General features: G+C 38.9%; 1 protein-coding gene across 5 annotated transcripts in view; it reads left to right on the top strand.

Annotated features, from left to right (window-relative positions):
- ARHGAP20 (Rho GTPase activating protein 20) overlaps positions 1-16,214 on the top strand; it is a 215,923-nt gene that overhangs the window by 113,567 nt on the left and 86,142 nt on the right. For all 5 annotated transcript variants that reach the window (XM_005215783.5, XM_059874706.1, XM_059874705.1 and 2 more), the window contains exon 3: positions 3,094-3,258. In XM_005215783.5, coding sequence (XP_005215840.1) covers positions 3,094-3,258 — 165 coding nt within the window. The remainder of the gene's footprint in view (positions 1-3,093; positions 3,259-16,214) is intronic.

Below are 16,214 nucleotides of genomic sequence, written 5' to 3'. Positions count from 1 at the left end.
CATCTCAAAAAATCTACAGGCAATAAATGCTGGCAAAGGTATGGAGAAAAGCGTGACTCTCCTAAACCATTGGTGGGAATGTAAATTAGTAAAGCTACTGTGGTGAACAGTATGGAGGTTTCTTTAAAAAGTAAAGGCAGAGTTGCCATGTGATCCGGCAATCCCACTCCTGGGCATCTATCCAGAGAAAACCATGATTCAAACAGATACATGCACCCCAGTGTTCACTGAAGCACTATTTACATTAGCCAGGACACAGAAGCAGACTAAATGTCCATCAACAGAGGAATGGGTAAAGAAGATGTGGTACATATGTACAATGGAGCGTTACTCAACCATAGAAAGAATTAAATAATGCCATTTGCAGCAACATGGAAGGACCTAGAGAGTGTCATACTGAGTGACATGAATCAAGGACAAATATGTGATATCACTTATATGTGGAATGTTAAAAACAGTTATCTACAAAACAGAAATAGAGTTACAGATGTAAGTTAACAAGAAAAAGCAGGGAGAGGGATAAATTGGGAGATTGGACTTGTCATATACACACTGCTAAATATAAATAGATAACTGATAAGTACTCAGTATTCTGAGTAGGCCAGGAAATTCTATTCACTCCTCTGTAATGGTTTATATGAGAAAGAATCTAAAAAAGAGTGGATATATGTATATGTGTAACTGATTCTTTTTGCTATACAGCTGAAGTTAGCACAACATTGTAAATCAACTATACTTCAATAAATAAAATATATATATACAAGCAAATCACAGACTAGAAGAAAATACTTGCAAAATTTGACAAAAGATAAATATATATTTATATATGCATATATGCATGTGTATATGTATGTGTGTGTATATATGCATATATGGCAACCCACTCCAATATTGCCTAGAGAATCCTGTGGACAGAGGGGCCTGGTGGACTGCTCTCCACAGTGTTGCACAGAGTCAGACATGACTGAAGTGACTTAGCATGCATGCATGCCTTGGAGAAGGAAATGGCAACCCACTTCAGTATTCTTGCCTGGAGAATCCCAGGGACAGAGGAGCCTGGTAGGCTGCCGTCTATGGGGTCGCACAGACTGAGTCAGATACGACTGAAGTGATTTAGCAGCAGCAGCAGCAGTATATGTATATCCAGGAGATAGATCCAGGATATATGAAAAATTCCTGATTTCAATAATAAATAAATATGATTTGGAGCAATTCACAAATTAGTATATGTAAATAACCAATAAGAGCATGGGTATTCAACATTATTAGCCATCAGGAGTGCAAAATAAAATCTTAATGTGACATGCTATATATCCATTAGAATGGCCAAAATATAAAACGTTTACAAATGTTGACATGGTTGTGAAGTAACTGGAATTATCCTGGAATATTGTTGAAAATATAAATTAATATAACCATTTTGGAATACTTACTGGTAGTTTCTTTTTTTTCCTAAAAATAGCATACAGCTATTCTGTGACCCACTGTGAGTTCTTTATTGAAGAAAAATGTAAACATAGGTTATAAAAAAAGACTAGTAGAAGTTTAATAGCAGTTTTACTCATAATAGCTAAAAACTGAAAAGAGCCCAGCTGTCCATCAATAGAATAAATAAGCAAACATGTATTTATACAGTGGAATACTATTCATCAATATAAAGGAATGAATTGCTAATAAATGTAACAAAAAATACTGAGTTAAAAAATATCTTACACAAAAGAGTATATATAAGTTTCCATTAATATGAAATGCTAGAATAGGCAAAATTTCAGAGGGGAAAAAAATCATAATAATGGTTGCCTTAGGACTGATGGAGTAAGGATTAACTGTTGTAAGGAGTTTGAGGGATCTGGGGGTTGATGAATGAAAAAGCTATTATCATTGGACAGGTTTGCATAAGAAAAGTCCTCACAGCATGAGACTAGCTAGAGGCTTCTGGCCAAAAGAGAAGGAGGGCAAAGGAGTCCTGAGGTGAAGGAGACTGCAGTGACTGTCTCTGGAAGTTACATGTCTAAGTGATGTTGCAACTATCTCTGATAGTCACTACTATAGTAGTGACTTCAGGTCTTAAAACCCAAATCTCTATCTTATCAATGGCTAGAAGATGTTCAGTGTTGTTTTGTGGAATATACAAAGCAGGCAAGGTATAGTCCAGGTTCGATGCACGATACTGGATGCTTGGGGCTAGTGCACTGGGACGACCCAGAGGGATGGTATGGGGAGGGAGGAGGGAGGAGGGTTCAGGATGGGGAACACATGTATACCTGTGGTGGATTCATTTTGATATTTGGCAAAACTAATACAATTATGTAAAGTTTAAAAATAAAATTAAATTAAAAATAAATAAAAGTCTGCTTGTTTGGGGTCATTTTTTTTTAATAATTGAGTGTATAAAAATGTTGGTTTATACAACATTTAGTTGGAGCTAATGGATCTCAGCCTTCAATGAAGAAATAACTCAGGCCAATACATAGAAGCCATCTTTATCTAATATAACAACTGAAAAGGAATAAGAGGAAAAATTTTTGGAGTGATGATAATGTTCTACATCTTGATAAGGGTTTAAATCACACAAGTGAATACATTTGTCAACACTCATGAAATATATACCTAGAATTTTACATTTCATTGTACATGATATGCATGCTAAAATACTCAGGGTGAAATGTACTGCTGTATCAGTTTGTACTGAAACACCAAAAATCAAATGGGTTAATAGATAGTTGGATAGATATGTGATAAAGCAAGTATAGTAAAATTTTAATAGTAGAATCTAGGTTGGGATATATATATGTTTATTATAAAAATTTTTTGCTTTTTGTTTAAAAAAGTTTATAATGAGATATTGAGGCCTACCAGGTCGAGATAGACTAAACATAACAAGAAGTACTGAGTAAAAAAATATCTTACACAAAGGAGTATGTGTAAGTTTTCATTACTATGAAAAGGGACCTGTTAGGAAACTATGCCATTGCATTAAAAAATAGAGAGAGAGCTTTGTATTTCTTGACCAATTTTAAAATATAATCTCTGTAGAAACAATCCTATGTTTGATCATTTGACTGAAGATGTGTGGTGTTTGCTCTTTTACAGAGAAAGTCCTTCTGCTAGCCTGGACACATGTGCATTTCTGTCATCATTTGTGTGCTCCAGTAGGACTCTGCTTATTGATGGCCGTGTAGAACTCAAGAGAGGCCTGCAGAGGCAGGAGCGACATCTTTTCCTGTTCAATGATCTGTTTGTTGTGGCCAAAATCAAGTAAGTATACTGGATACTCTCTCCTGGTTTATCATTATAAAATTGCATTTCCACTAACAAAGATAACCTTTCTTTTCCATATCACTATAAGAATATGTGGCCTCTATTACCATAACTAATGTCTGAAGTGAGTTTTATGTTTGTTTTGTTTTTGAAAAAATGTTTCAATAGTTTACTCATCTAACAAGTGTTCATTTAAGTCCCGCTCTGTGCCATGCTCTGAATAAATATAGGGGAAACAGTGAAGAAGGTGATGGATATGGTCCCTGCTTTCCTGATGCTTTCATTTATAATGCGGATGGGGGGTGGAAATTACAAATTGTGCTTAGTGCCATGAAGAAAATAGGGTGAAGTGAAATATGGGATATATGTTAGGTAGGAAGAATAAAATCAATAAAGAATGAAAAATGACTAGCCATTCGGATATTAGGAGGGTGGGTATTCTAAGTAGAAGTAATAGCAGGTACAAAGCAGGCGGGGAAAGTTTGGCCCTTTGGAGTTGAAAGAAGGCCTATGTCACTGGAGCATAATAAGCAGGAAGAGAGTAATATAAATTGATATTGGAGACATAGACAAGGATCAAGTTATCAGGACCTTTGTTGGCTGCATGAATTATCTATTGCCATATAACAAAGTATCCCAAAAGCTAACAGTTTATGACTACAAACATCTTACACATTTTCTCCGAGTCAAGAATCTGGGAATCGTTTAGCCAGGTGTTTCTGGCTCAAGGGCCCTAATGAGGTTACAGTAGAGCTGTTGACCAGGTTTATAGTCATCTCAGAGCTTGAATGAATAGTCTTCAAACCTCCTAGATCACTCATGTGGATTCTGGCCATCCTCAGTTCCACAGTGGCTCCTGGCCAGAGGCTATAGTTCTTTTCCATGGAGGTCTCTCCACAGAGCTGCTCTTAACATGGAATTGTTTCCTTTAAAGTGAAAGATCCAAGGGAGTGAAGAAGAGAGTGTTGAAGGGAGTGTGTGTGTTCAGTCGCTTCAGGGTCCTTTGGTCCTTTGCGACCCCAAGGACCATAGCCACCAGGCACTTCTGTCCATGGGATTTCCCACCAAAAATATTGAAGTGGGTTGCCATGCCCTCCTCCAGGGGATCTTCCCAACCCAAGGATCGAACCTGTGTCTCCTACATCTGCATTTCAGGTGGATTTTTTACATTCTGAGCCATTGAGAAAGCCCTGTTGAAGGGAGAGAATGCTTAAAATAGAAGCTGCAGTCCTTTATAACCTAATTTTAAAAATCATTTCTAATGTAGGCTATTGGCCACACAGAATACTGGGAAGCCAGTATCTTTGGGGGCTATCTTGGTAGGCCATGGTAGAAGTTTACATTTTATTCCAATGGTTTTAATTAGGGGAGTAGCATAAAGGGGTACATATTTTTTTAACACTTTTTAAATACTCTTCTGGCTATAGTAAATAATGGATTAGAGGGTAGACAGGAGTAGAAACAAGGAGACTGGACTGGAGTCCTGATGAGAGATAATGGAGGCTTTATCTAAAGAAATGCCAGTTAAAAAAAGGATGCAGACATATTTGAATATACTTTCAGTTCAGTTCAGTTGCTCACTTGTATCCAACTCTTTATGACCCATGGACTGCAGCATGCCAGGCTTCCCTGTCTATCACCAACTCCCAGATCTCGCTCAAATTCATGTCCATTTAGTCGGCGATTCCATCTAACCATCTCATCCTCTGTTGTCCCCTTCTCCTCCTGCCTTCAATCTTTCACAGCATCAGGGTCTTTTCTAATGAGTCAGTTTTTTGCATCAGGTGGCCAAAGTATTGGAGCTTCAGAGTCAACATCAGTCCTTCCAATGAATACTCAGGATTGATTTCCTTTAGGATGGGCTGGTTTGATCCCCTTGCAGTCTAAGGGACTCTCCAAGAGTCTTCTCCAACAGCACAGTTCAAAAGTATCAGTTCTTTGACACTCAGCATTCTTTATACTCCAACTCTCACATCCATACATGACTACTGGAAAAACCATAACCTTGACTAGACGGACCTTTGTTGGCAAAGTAATGTCTCTGCTTTCTAATAGCCTGTCTAGATTTGCTGCAGCTTTCCTTCCAAGGAGCAAGCGTCTTTTAATTTCATGACTGCCATCACTATCTGCAGTGATTTTGGAGCCCCCAGTAATAAAGTCTGTACTGTTTCCATTGTTTCCCCATCTATTTTCCATGAAGTGATTGATGGGATCAGATGCCATGATCTTCGTTTTTTTAATGTTGAGTTTTAAGTCAACTATTTCACTCTCCTCTTTCACTTTGATTAAGAGGCTCTTTAGTTCCTCTTCACTTTGTTCCATAAGGGTAGTGTGATCAGCATGTCTGAGGTTATTGTTATTTCTCCCAGCAATCTTGATTCCAGCTTGTGCTTCATCCAGCCTCGCATTTCGCATGATGTAATCTGCATATGACTTAAATAAGCAAGGTGACAATATATAGCCTTGGTGTACCCTTTTCCCAATTTGGAACCAGTCTATTGTTCCATGTCCAGTTCTAATTTGCTTCTTGACCTGCATACAGATTTCTCAGGAGGCAGATAAGGTGGTCTGGTACTCCCATCTCTTGAAGAATTTTCCACAGTTTGTTGTGATCCACACAGTCAAAGGCTCTGGCATAGTCAATAAAGCAGAAGTAGATGTTTTTCTGGAACTCTCTTCCTTTTTCAATGATCCAGCAGATGTTGGCAATTTGATCTCTGGTTCCTCTGCCTTTTCTAAATCCAGCTTGAACATCAGGAAGTTCTCAATTCACGTACTGTTGAAGCGTAGCTTCGAGAATTTTCAGCATTACTTTGCTAGCATGTGAGATGAGTACAATTGTCTGGTAGTCTGAGAATTCTTTGGCATTGCCTTTCTTTGGGATTGGAATGAAAACTGACCTTTTCCAGTCCTGTGGCCACTGCTGAGTTTTCCAAATTTGCTGGCATATTGAGTGCAGCACTTTCACAGCATCATCATTCAGGATTTGAAATAGCTCAACTAGAATTCCATCACCTCCACTAGCTTTGTTTGTAAGGATACTTCCTAAGGCCCACTTAACTTTGCATCCAGAATGTCTGGCTCTAGGTCAGTGATCACACCATCATGATTATCTGGGTCGTGAAGATCTTTTTGTATAGTTCTTCTGTGTATTCTTGCCACCTCTTCTTAATATCTTCCTCTTCTGTTAGGTCCATATAATCTCTGTCCTTTATTGTGCCCATCTTTGCAGGAAATGTTCCCTTAGTGTCTCTAATTTTTTTGAAGATAACTCTAGTCTTTCCCATTGTGTTGTTTTCCTGTATTTCTTTGCATTGATCATTTAAGAAGGCTTTCTTATCTCTCCTAGCTATTCTTTGGAACTCTGCATCTAGAGGGACATATTTTTCCTTTTCTCCTTTGCCTTTTGCTTCTCTTCTCATATACTTTCAGTTCAGTTCAGTCACTCAGTCGTGTCCGACTCCTTGCGACCTCATGAATCGCAGCACGCCAGGCCTCCCTGTCCATCACCAACTCCCGGAGTTCACCCAGACTCAAGTGCATCGAGTCAGTGATGCCATCCAGCCATGTCATCCTCTGTCGTCCCCTTCTCCTCCTGCCCCCAATCCTTCCCAGCATCAGAGTCTTTTCCAGTGAGTCAACTTTTCGCATGAGGTGGCCAAAGTGCTGGAGTTTCAGCTTTAGCATCATTCCTTCCAAAGAAATCCCAGGGTTGATCTCCTTCAGAATGGACTGGTTGGATCTCCTTGCAGTCCAAGGGACTCTCAAGAGTCTTCTCCAACACCACAGTTCAAAAGCATCAATTCTTCAGCGCTCAGCCTTCTTCACAGTCCAACTCTCACATCCATACATGACCACAGGAAAAACCATAGCCTTGACTAGACGGACCTTTGTTGGCAAAGTGATGTCTCTGCTTTTGAATATGCTATCTAGGTTGGTCATAACTTTCCTTCCAAGGAGTAAGTGTCTTTTAATTTCATGGCTGCAGTCACCATCTGCAGTGATTTTGGAGCCCCAAAAAATAAAGTCTGACACTGTTTCCCCATCTATTTCCCATGAAGTGGTGGGACCGGATGCCATGATCTTCATTTTCTGAATGTTGAGCTTTAAGCCAACTTTTTCACTCTCCACTTTCACTTTCAGCAAGGGGCTTTTTAGTTCCTATTCACTTTCTGCCATAAGGGTGGTGTTATATGCGTATCTGAGGTTATTGATATTTCTCCCGGCAATCTTGATTCCAGCTTGTGCTTCTTCCTGTCCAGCACTTCTCATGATGTACTCTGCATATAAGTTAAATAAGCAGGGTGACAATATACAGCCTTGACATACTCCTTTTCCTATTTGGAACTAGTCTGTTGTTCCATGTCCAGTTCTAACTGTTACTTCCTGACCTGCACACAAATTTCTCAAGAGGCAGGTCAGGTGGTCTGGTATTCCCATCTCGCTCAGAATTTTCCACAGTTTCTTGTGATCCACACAGTCAAAAGCTTTGGCATAGTCAATAAAGCAGAAAGAGGTACCCAAAAGAATTCATTTTTACTCAACATTAAATGCCAGTGCAATTAACATCCAACCTTGAACATGAAAGCTATACCTTGCTCTAATCCCTTTCTCATTGTTTTATGAAATATCATAAAATAGTAGTTTATCAAATCCAGTATCTCATCAAAGAGACTTTGGTCACTGGAGAAGAGTTTGCTTTTTTCTACTATCTGTACCCTCACATTTAAGTTATGCTGTGTGATAAATAAGATGTGAATGGGGAGGTAATCAAGACTGTGGGTTTGAAAGATGCTGAGCTCACCTACCCCCATCAACACATGAAAAGTACATCTTAATGTGAAGGACTTGTCACTGAAAAGTACCTAGAGACCAGCAGAAAGACCCTTTGGCAACCAAGGCTGTGAAGAAAGATCCACAGGAGTCATAAAGGAAGGGAGGGAAACAATGAGGTCAGGACACACATCCCTAAGAATGTACAGAGAAGAGGAGGGGTAAATCATGAGCTTGCATATCCTTCCTGGGGGTTTAGGAGTGTGAACCACATACTGGGCACACCAGCCAGCACTGGGAAGATAAGTCCCCTTAGCTGGTTTGAAAACCACTGACTGACAGGAGGGTGTAAGAGACTAAGACTCCCATCTTTGAAGAACATGGACACGCTCTTGTTTACTCTCAGAACAAGGCAAAGGAAGCAGGTTAAAACTACCTAGTGCTCTGACAGTAATGGACACCTCGGCATTGCCTCTAGCTCTTGTGCGAATACCAACTAGGATATAGGCTAATATTGCCAAAGCAAGTGTGCACTTTTGAGGGACAGAGCCAACTCAGACCCAGCACTGCAGTTAAATGTGGCAGGGACGTTTATTGCTGGCACTCACGGAAGGCAGTGGATCAGGAGCTGTCTGCAGATCTGACTGGCATGCTGGAGCCATCCCAATGCATGCCCTAGTTGCACCAGCTGCCTGCTCCAACCCCTCTTTCTGCGTTCCTACTCCCCTCTGCAGTGAAGGTACTATGGCTAGGAGAGGGGAGAATACATACTTAGAGGGACCAGAACAAGCTCATATCTGACCTTCAGGGTTTCTGCCCGAACACTTTGGACCTGACCCTGCCACCAGTAAGATGGTGATGGCCACTGAACATAGTAAAAGCCCCAATTCACACTTGGCTCTGGCTTTAGCCCCTCAGTTTCCACCCCTACCTTTTACCAAGGTGATAGATGCCAGCACCCAGGGGGATGATACAACCTGTGCTCAGTTGAGATCCAGCTCTCCCACCAAAGCCAGTGGGAATACACAGACTTGAATAGGCTTGAATAGTGATGCTCCCACACAAGGACACATCTTCAAGACTGGGATATGTAATTATTCACCACATTTCATAGAGACAGAAAGTTAACCAATATGAAAAGAAAGAAGAATTTGTTTCAAACAAAAGAACAAGAAAAAACTTTTAAAAAACAACTAGAGGATAGATGAACACAGGGAGAATTTTGACAAGGAAGTGGGAAATGTAAACAATACTAGTCAGAGTTCAAGAATACAATAACTGAAATGAAAAGCAGACTAGAAGGAATTAACAGCAGACTATGATACAAAAGAAGGCATTACTGATCTTGAAAATAGAATAACAAAAATCATCAATCAAAAAGAAAAAAAATTAGAAAATAATGGCATTTAAAAGAAACTGTGGGAAAACAGCAAGCATAATAACATTTGCATTATGGTGGTTCCAAGGAAAAGACAGAAAGGGGACAAAAATGTATTTGTGGAAATTATGGCTGAACACTTCCCAAACCCGAAGGAGGAAACAAATAACCAGGTTCAGGAAGCAGAGTCCCAAATCAGATGAAACCAAAGAGACTCACACTAAGACATGTTACATTAAAATGGCAAAAATAAGGCATCAAGAGAAAAACAAAGTGTCACATACAAGGGGACCCCCATAAGGCTATCACCTGATTCTTTTCTACAGAAATTTTGCAGGCCAGAATAGAGTGGCATGATACAGTTAAAGTGCTCAGAGGGAAAAACCTGCAGCCTAGAATGCTACCCATCAGATGGTCATTCAGAATTGAAGAAAAGACAAAGAACTCAGGCAAGCAAAAACTAAGAGTTCACCAATACTAACTTGACTCTGAAACGTGTTAAAGAGTCTTCTCTTAGTAAAAAAGAAAGTACCATAGTAAGATGTAACAAATTATGGAAAAGGAAATATACAATGAGTGAAAGAAAATATACAGTAAAGGCTGTGGATCAGTGACTTAGTACTAAGTTTAAAGGACAAAAATCATAAAAATCAAGTATAACTGAAATAAACAGTTAAGGTGAAAAAACGGGAAATAGAACTGCCATATAACCCAGCAATCCCACCGCTAGGCATACACACTGAGGAAACTGGAATTGAAAGAGATACATGTATCCCAATGTTCATTGCAGCACTGTTTACAATAGCTAGGACATGGAAACAACCTAGATGTCCATCGACAGATGACTGGATAAAGAAGTGGTACATATACACAATGGAATATTACTCAGCTATTAAAACACACACACACATTTGAATCAGTTCAAATGAGAGAGACAAAATTGGAGCTTATTATACAGAGTGAAGTAAGTCAGAAAGAGAAACACCAATGCAGTATATTGACACATATTATGGAATTTAGAAAGATGCTAATGACAACTCATATGCAAGACAGCAAAAGAGACACAGATGTAAAGAACACATTTTGGACTATGTGGGAGAAGGCGAGGGTGGGATGATTTGAGAGAATAGCATTGAAACATGTATATCACCATATGTAAAATAGAGGACCAGTGCAAGTTCAATGCATGAAACAGGGCACTTAAAGCTGGTGCTCTGGGACAACCCAGAGGGATGGGGGAAACATGTGCATCCGTGGCTGGTTCCTGTCGATGTATAGCAAAATCCACAATATTATAAAATAATTAGCCTCAAAGTAAATTAATTTTTTTAAATAAACAATTAAGGGATAAGTATGTTGGAGAAGACTCCTGAGAGTCCCTTGGACTGCAAGGAGATCCAACCAGTCCATTATAAAGGAGATCAGCCCTGGGTGTTTTTTGGAAGGAATGTTGCTAAAGCTGAGACTCCAGTACTTTGGCCACCTCATGCGAAGAGTTGACTCATTGGAAAAGACTCTGATGCTGGGAGGGATTGGGGGCAGGAGGAGAAGGGGATGACAGAGGATGAGATGGCTGGATGGCATCACTGACTCAATGCACGTGAGTCTGGGTGAACTCTGGGAGTTGGTGATGGACAGGGAGGCCTGGCGTGCTGCGATTCATGGGGTCGCAAGGAGTCAGACACGACTGAGCAACTGAACTGAACTGATGAGCTTGTAAAAGATGACAAAAAACAAAGTGTGGGGAAAGAAGAAAAATATAGATTTTTTTAGACTGTGTTTACACTTAAATGATTATAGATTAAAATAAGTAGGTACAGGGGGCGGTCCTAAGATGGAGGAGGAATAGGACAGGGAGACCACTTGCTCCCCCACAAATTCATCAAAAGAACATTTGAACGCTGAGTAAATTCCACAGAACAACTTCTAAATGCCGGCAGAGGACATTAGGCACCCAGAAAAGCAGCCCATTGTCTTCGAAAGGAGATGTTTTATCACTGGTGCTATATAAATGGAGAAGTCTTGAGGCTACTGTAAAACTAAGACTGAAAACCAGAAGCAGGAGGCTTAAGTCCAAATCCTGAGAACACCAGAGAACTCCTGACTCCAGGGAACATTAATCGACAGGAGCTCATCAAACGCCTCCATACCTACACTGAAACCAAGCACCACCCAAGGGCCAACAAGTTCCAAAGTAAGACATACCACACAAATTCTCCAGCAGCACAGGAACATAGCCCTGAGCTTCAATATTCAGGCTTCCCAAAGTCACTCCAAACCCATTGACATCTCACAACTCATTACTGGACACTTAATTGCACTCCAGAGAGAAGAAATCCAGCTCCACCCACCAGAACACCTACACAAGCTTCTCTAACCAGGAAACCTTGACAAGCCACCCATACAACCCCACCCACAGCGAGGAAATTCCACAATAAAGAGAACCCCACAAACTGCCAGAATACAGAAAGGCCACCCCAAACTCAGCAATATAAACAAGATGAAGAGACAGAGGAATACCCAGCAGGTAAAGGAACAGTATAAATGCCCACCAAACCAAACCAAAGAGGAAGAGATTGGGAACCTACCTGATAAAGAATTCCGAATAATGATAGTGAAAATGGATCCAAAATCTTGAAATCAAAATGGAATCACAGATAAATAGCCTGGAGACAAGGGTTGAGAAGATGCAAGAAAGGTTTAACAAGGACCTAGAAGAAATAAAAAAGAGTCAACATATAATGAATAATGCAATAAATGAGATCAAAAACACTCTGGAGGGAACCAACAGTAGAATAACAGAGGCAGAAGATAGGATTAGTGAGGTAGAAGATAGAATGGTAGAAATAAATGAATCAGAGAGGAAAAAACAAAAACGAATTAAAAGCAATGAGGACAATCTCAGAGACCTCTGGGACAATATTAAATGCCCCAACATTCGAATCATAGGAGTCCCAGAAGAAGAACACAAAAAGAAAGACCATGAGAAAATACTTGAGGAGATAATAGTTGAAAACTTCCCTAAAATGGGGAAGGAAATAATCACCCAATTCCAAGAATCCCAGAGAGTCCCAAACAGGATAAACCCAAGGCAAAACACCCCAAGACACATATTAATCAAATTAGCAAAGATCAAGCACAAAGAAGCAAGGGAAAAACAACAAATAACACACAAGGGGATTCCCATAAGGATAACAGCTGATTTTTCAATCGAAATTCTTCAAGCAAGAAGGGAATGGCAGGACATACTTAAAGTGATGAAAGAAAATAACCTACAGCCCAGATTACTGTACCCAGCAAGGATCTCATTCAAATATGAAGGAGATATCAAAAGCTTTACAGACAAGCAAAAGCTGAGAGAATTCAGCACCACCAAACCAGCTCTCCAACAAATGCTAAAGGATCTTCTCTAGACAGGAAACACAGAAAGGATGTATAACCTAGAACCCAAAACAATAAAATAAATGGCAACGGAATCATACTTATCAATAACTACCTTAAACGTAAATGGGTTGAATGCCCCAACCATAAGACAAAGACTGGCTGAATGGATACAAAAATAAGACCACTACCTATATATGTTGTCTACAAGAGACCCACCTCAAAACAAGGGACACATACAGACTTAAAGTGAAGGGCTGGAAAAACATATTCCATGCAAACAGAGACCAAAAGAAAGCAGGGGTAGCAATACTAATATCAGATAAAATAGGCTTTAAAACAAAGGCTGTGAAAAGAGACAAAGACACTACATAATCATCAAAGGATCAATCCAAGAAGAAGATATAACAATTATAAATATATATGCACCCAACATAGGAGCACCGCATAAGACAAATGCTAACAAGTATGAAAGGGGAAATTAACAATAACACAATAATAGTGAGAGACTTTAATATCCCACTCACACCTATGGATAGATCAATTAATCAGAAAATTAACAAGGAAATACAAACTTTAAATGATACACTAGACCAGTTAGACCTAATTGATATCTATAGGACATTTCACCCGAAAACAATGAATTTCACCTTTTTCTCAGGTGCACAAGGAACCCTCTCCAGGATAGATCACATCCTGGGCCGTAAATTCTAAACTTGGTAAATTCAAAAAAATTGAAATCATTCCAAACATCTTTTCTGACCACAATGCAGTAAGGTTAGATTTCAATTACAGGATAAAAACTATTAAAAATTCCAGCATATGGAGGCTGAACAACATGCTGCTGAATAACCAACAAATCACAGAAGAAATCAAAAAAGAAATCAAAATATGCATAGAAACGAATGAAAAATGAAAACACAACAACCTGTGGGACACTGTAAAAGCAGTGCTAAGGAGAAGGTTCATAGCAATACAGGCATGTATTGCCCTCAAGAAACAAGAAAAAAGTCAAATAAATAACCTAACCCTACACCTAAAGCAACTAGAAAAGGAAGAAATGAAGAACCCCAGGGTTAGTAGAAGGAAAGAAATCTTAAAAATTAGGGCAGAAATAAATGCAAAAGAAACAAAAGAGACCATAGCCAAAATCAACAAAGCCAAAAGCTGGTTCTTTGAAAGGATAAATAAAATTGACAGACCATTAGCCAGACTCATCAAGAAACAAAGGAAGGAAAATCAAATCAATAAAATTAGAAATGAAAATGGAGAGATCACAACAGACAACACAGAAATACAAACGATCATAAGAGACTACTATCAACAATTATATGCCAAGAAAATGGACAACGTGGAAGAAATGGACAAATTCTTAGAAAAGTACAACTTTCCAAAACTCGACCAGGAAGAAATAGAAAATCTTAACAGACCCATCACAAGCATGGAAATTGAAACTGTAATCAAAAATCTTCCAGCAAACAAAAGCCCAGGTCCAGACGGCTTCACAGCTGAATTCTACCAAAAATTTAGAGAAGAGCTAACACCTATCCTGCTCAAACTCTTCCAGAAAATTGCAGAGGAAGGTAAACTTCCAAACTCATTCTATGAGGCCACCATCACCCTAATACCAAAACCCGACAAAGATCCCACAAAAAAAGAAAACTACAGGCCAATATCACTGATGAGCATAGATGCAAAAATCCTTAACAAAATTCTAGCAATCAGAATCCAACAACACATTAAAAAGATCATACACCATGACCAAGTGGGCTTTATCCCAGGGATGCAAGGATTCTTCAATATCCTCAAATCAATCAGTGTAATACACCACATTAACAAATTGAAAAATAAAAGCCATATGATTATCTCAATAGATGCAGAGAAAGCCTTTGACAAAATTCAACATCCATTTATGACAAAAACTCTCCAGAAAACAGGAATAGAAGGAACATACCTCAACATAATACAAGCTATATATGACAAACCCACAGCAAACATTATCCTCAATGGTGAAAAATTGAAAGCATTTCCCCTAAAGTCAGGAACAAGACAAGGGTGCCCACTTTCACCACTACTATTCAACATAGTTTTGGAAGTTTTGGCCACAGCAATCAGAGCATAAAAAGAAATAAAAGGAATCCAAATTGGAAAAGAAGAAGTAAAACTCTCACTGTTTGCAAATGACATGATCCTCTACATAGAAAACCCTAAAGACTCTACCAGAAAATTACTAGAGCTAATCAATGAATACAGTAAAGTTGTAGGATATAAAATCAGCACACAGAAATCCCTTGCATTCCCATACACTAATCGTGAGAAAATAGAAAGAAATTAAGGAAACAATTCCATTCACCATTGCAATAAAAAGAATAAAATACTTAGGAATATATCTACCTAAAGAAACAAAAGACATATATATAGAAAACTATAAAACACTGGAGAAATAAATATAAGAGGACACTAATAGATGGAGAAATATACTGTGTTCAAGGATTGGAAGAATCAATATAGTGAAAATGAGGATACTACCCAAGGCAATCTATTGATTCAATGCAATCCCTATCAAGCTACCAACGGTATTTTTCACAGAGCTAGAACAAATAATTTCACAATTTGTATGGAAATACAGAAAACCTTGAAAAGCCAAAGCAATCTTGAGAAAGAAGAAAGGAACTGGAGGAATCAACCTGCCTGACTTCAGGCTCCACTACAAAGCCACAGTCATCAAGACAGTATGGTACTGGCACAAAGACAGAAATATTGATCAATGGAACAAAATAGAAAGCCCAGAGATAAATCCACACACCTGTGGACACCTTATCTTTAACAAAGGAGGCAAGAACATACAATGGAGAAAAGACAATCTCTTTAACAACTGGTGCCGGGAAAACTGGTCAACCACACTTGTAAAAGAATGAAACTAGAACACTTTCTTAACACCATACACAAAAATAAACTCAAAATGGATTAAAGATCTACACGTAAGACCAGAAACTATAAAACTCCTAGAGGAGAACATAGGCAAAACACTCTCCGACATACATCACAGCAGGATCCTCTATGACCCACCTCCCAGAATATTGGAAATAAAAGCAAAAATAAACAAATGAGACCTAATTAAAATTAAAATCTTCTGCACAACAAAGGAAACTATAAGCAAGGTGAAAAGACAGCCTTTAGAACCGGAGAAAATAATAGCAAATGAAGCAACTGACAAAGAACTAATCTCAAAAATATATAAGCAACTCCTGCATCTCAATTCCAGAAAAATAAACAACCCAATCAAAAAATGGGCCAAAGAACTAAACAGACTTTTCTCCAAAGAAAACATACAGATGGCTAACAAACACATGAAAAAATGCTCAACATCACTCATTATCAGGGAAAAGCAAATCAAAACCACAATGAGGTACCATTTCAT

Source organism: Bos taurus, chromosome 15 (assembly GCF_002263795.3).
Source record: "Bos taurus isolate L1 Dominette 01449 registration number 42190680 breed Hereford chromosome 15, ARS-UCD2.0, whole genome shotgun sequence".
NCBI lineage: Eukaryota > Metazoa > Chordata > Mammalia > Artiodactyla > Bovidae > Bos > Bos taurus.
The sequence above is the reverse complement of the archived record's forward strand: the minus strand, read 5'-3'. Positions and strand labels throughout refer to the sequence as shown.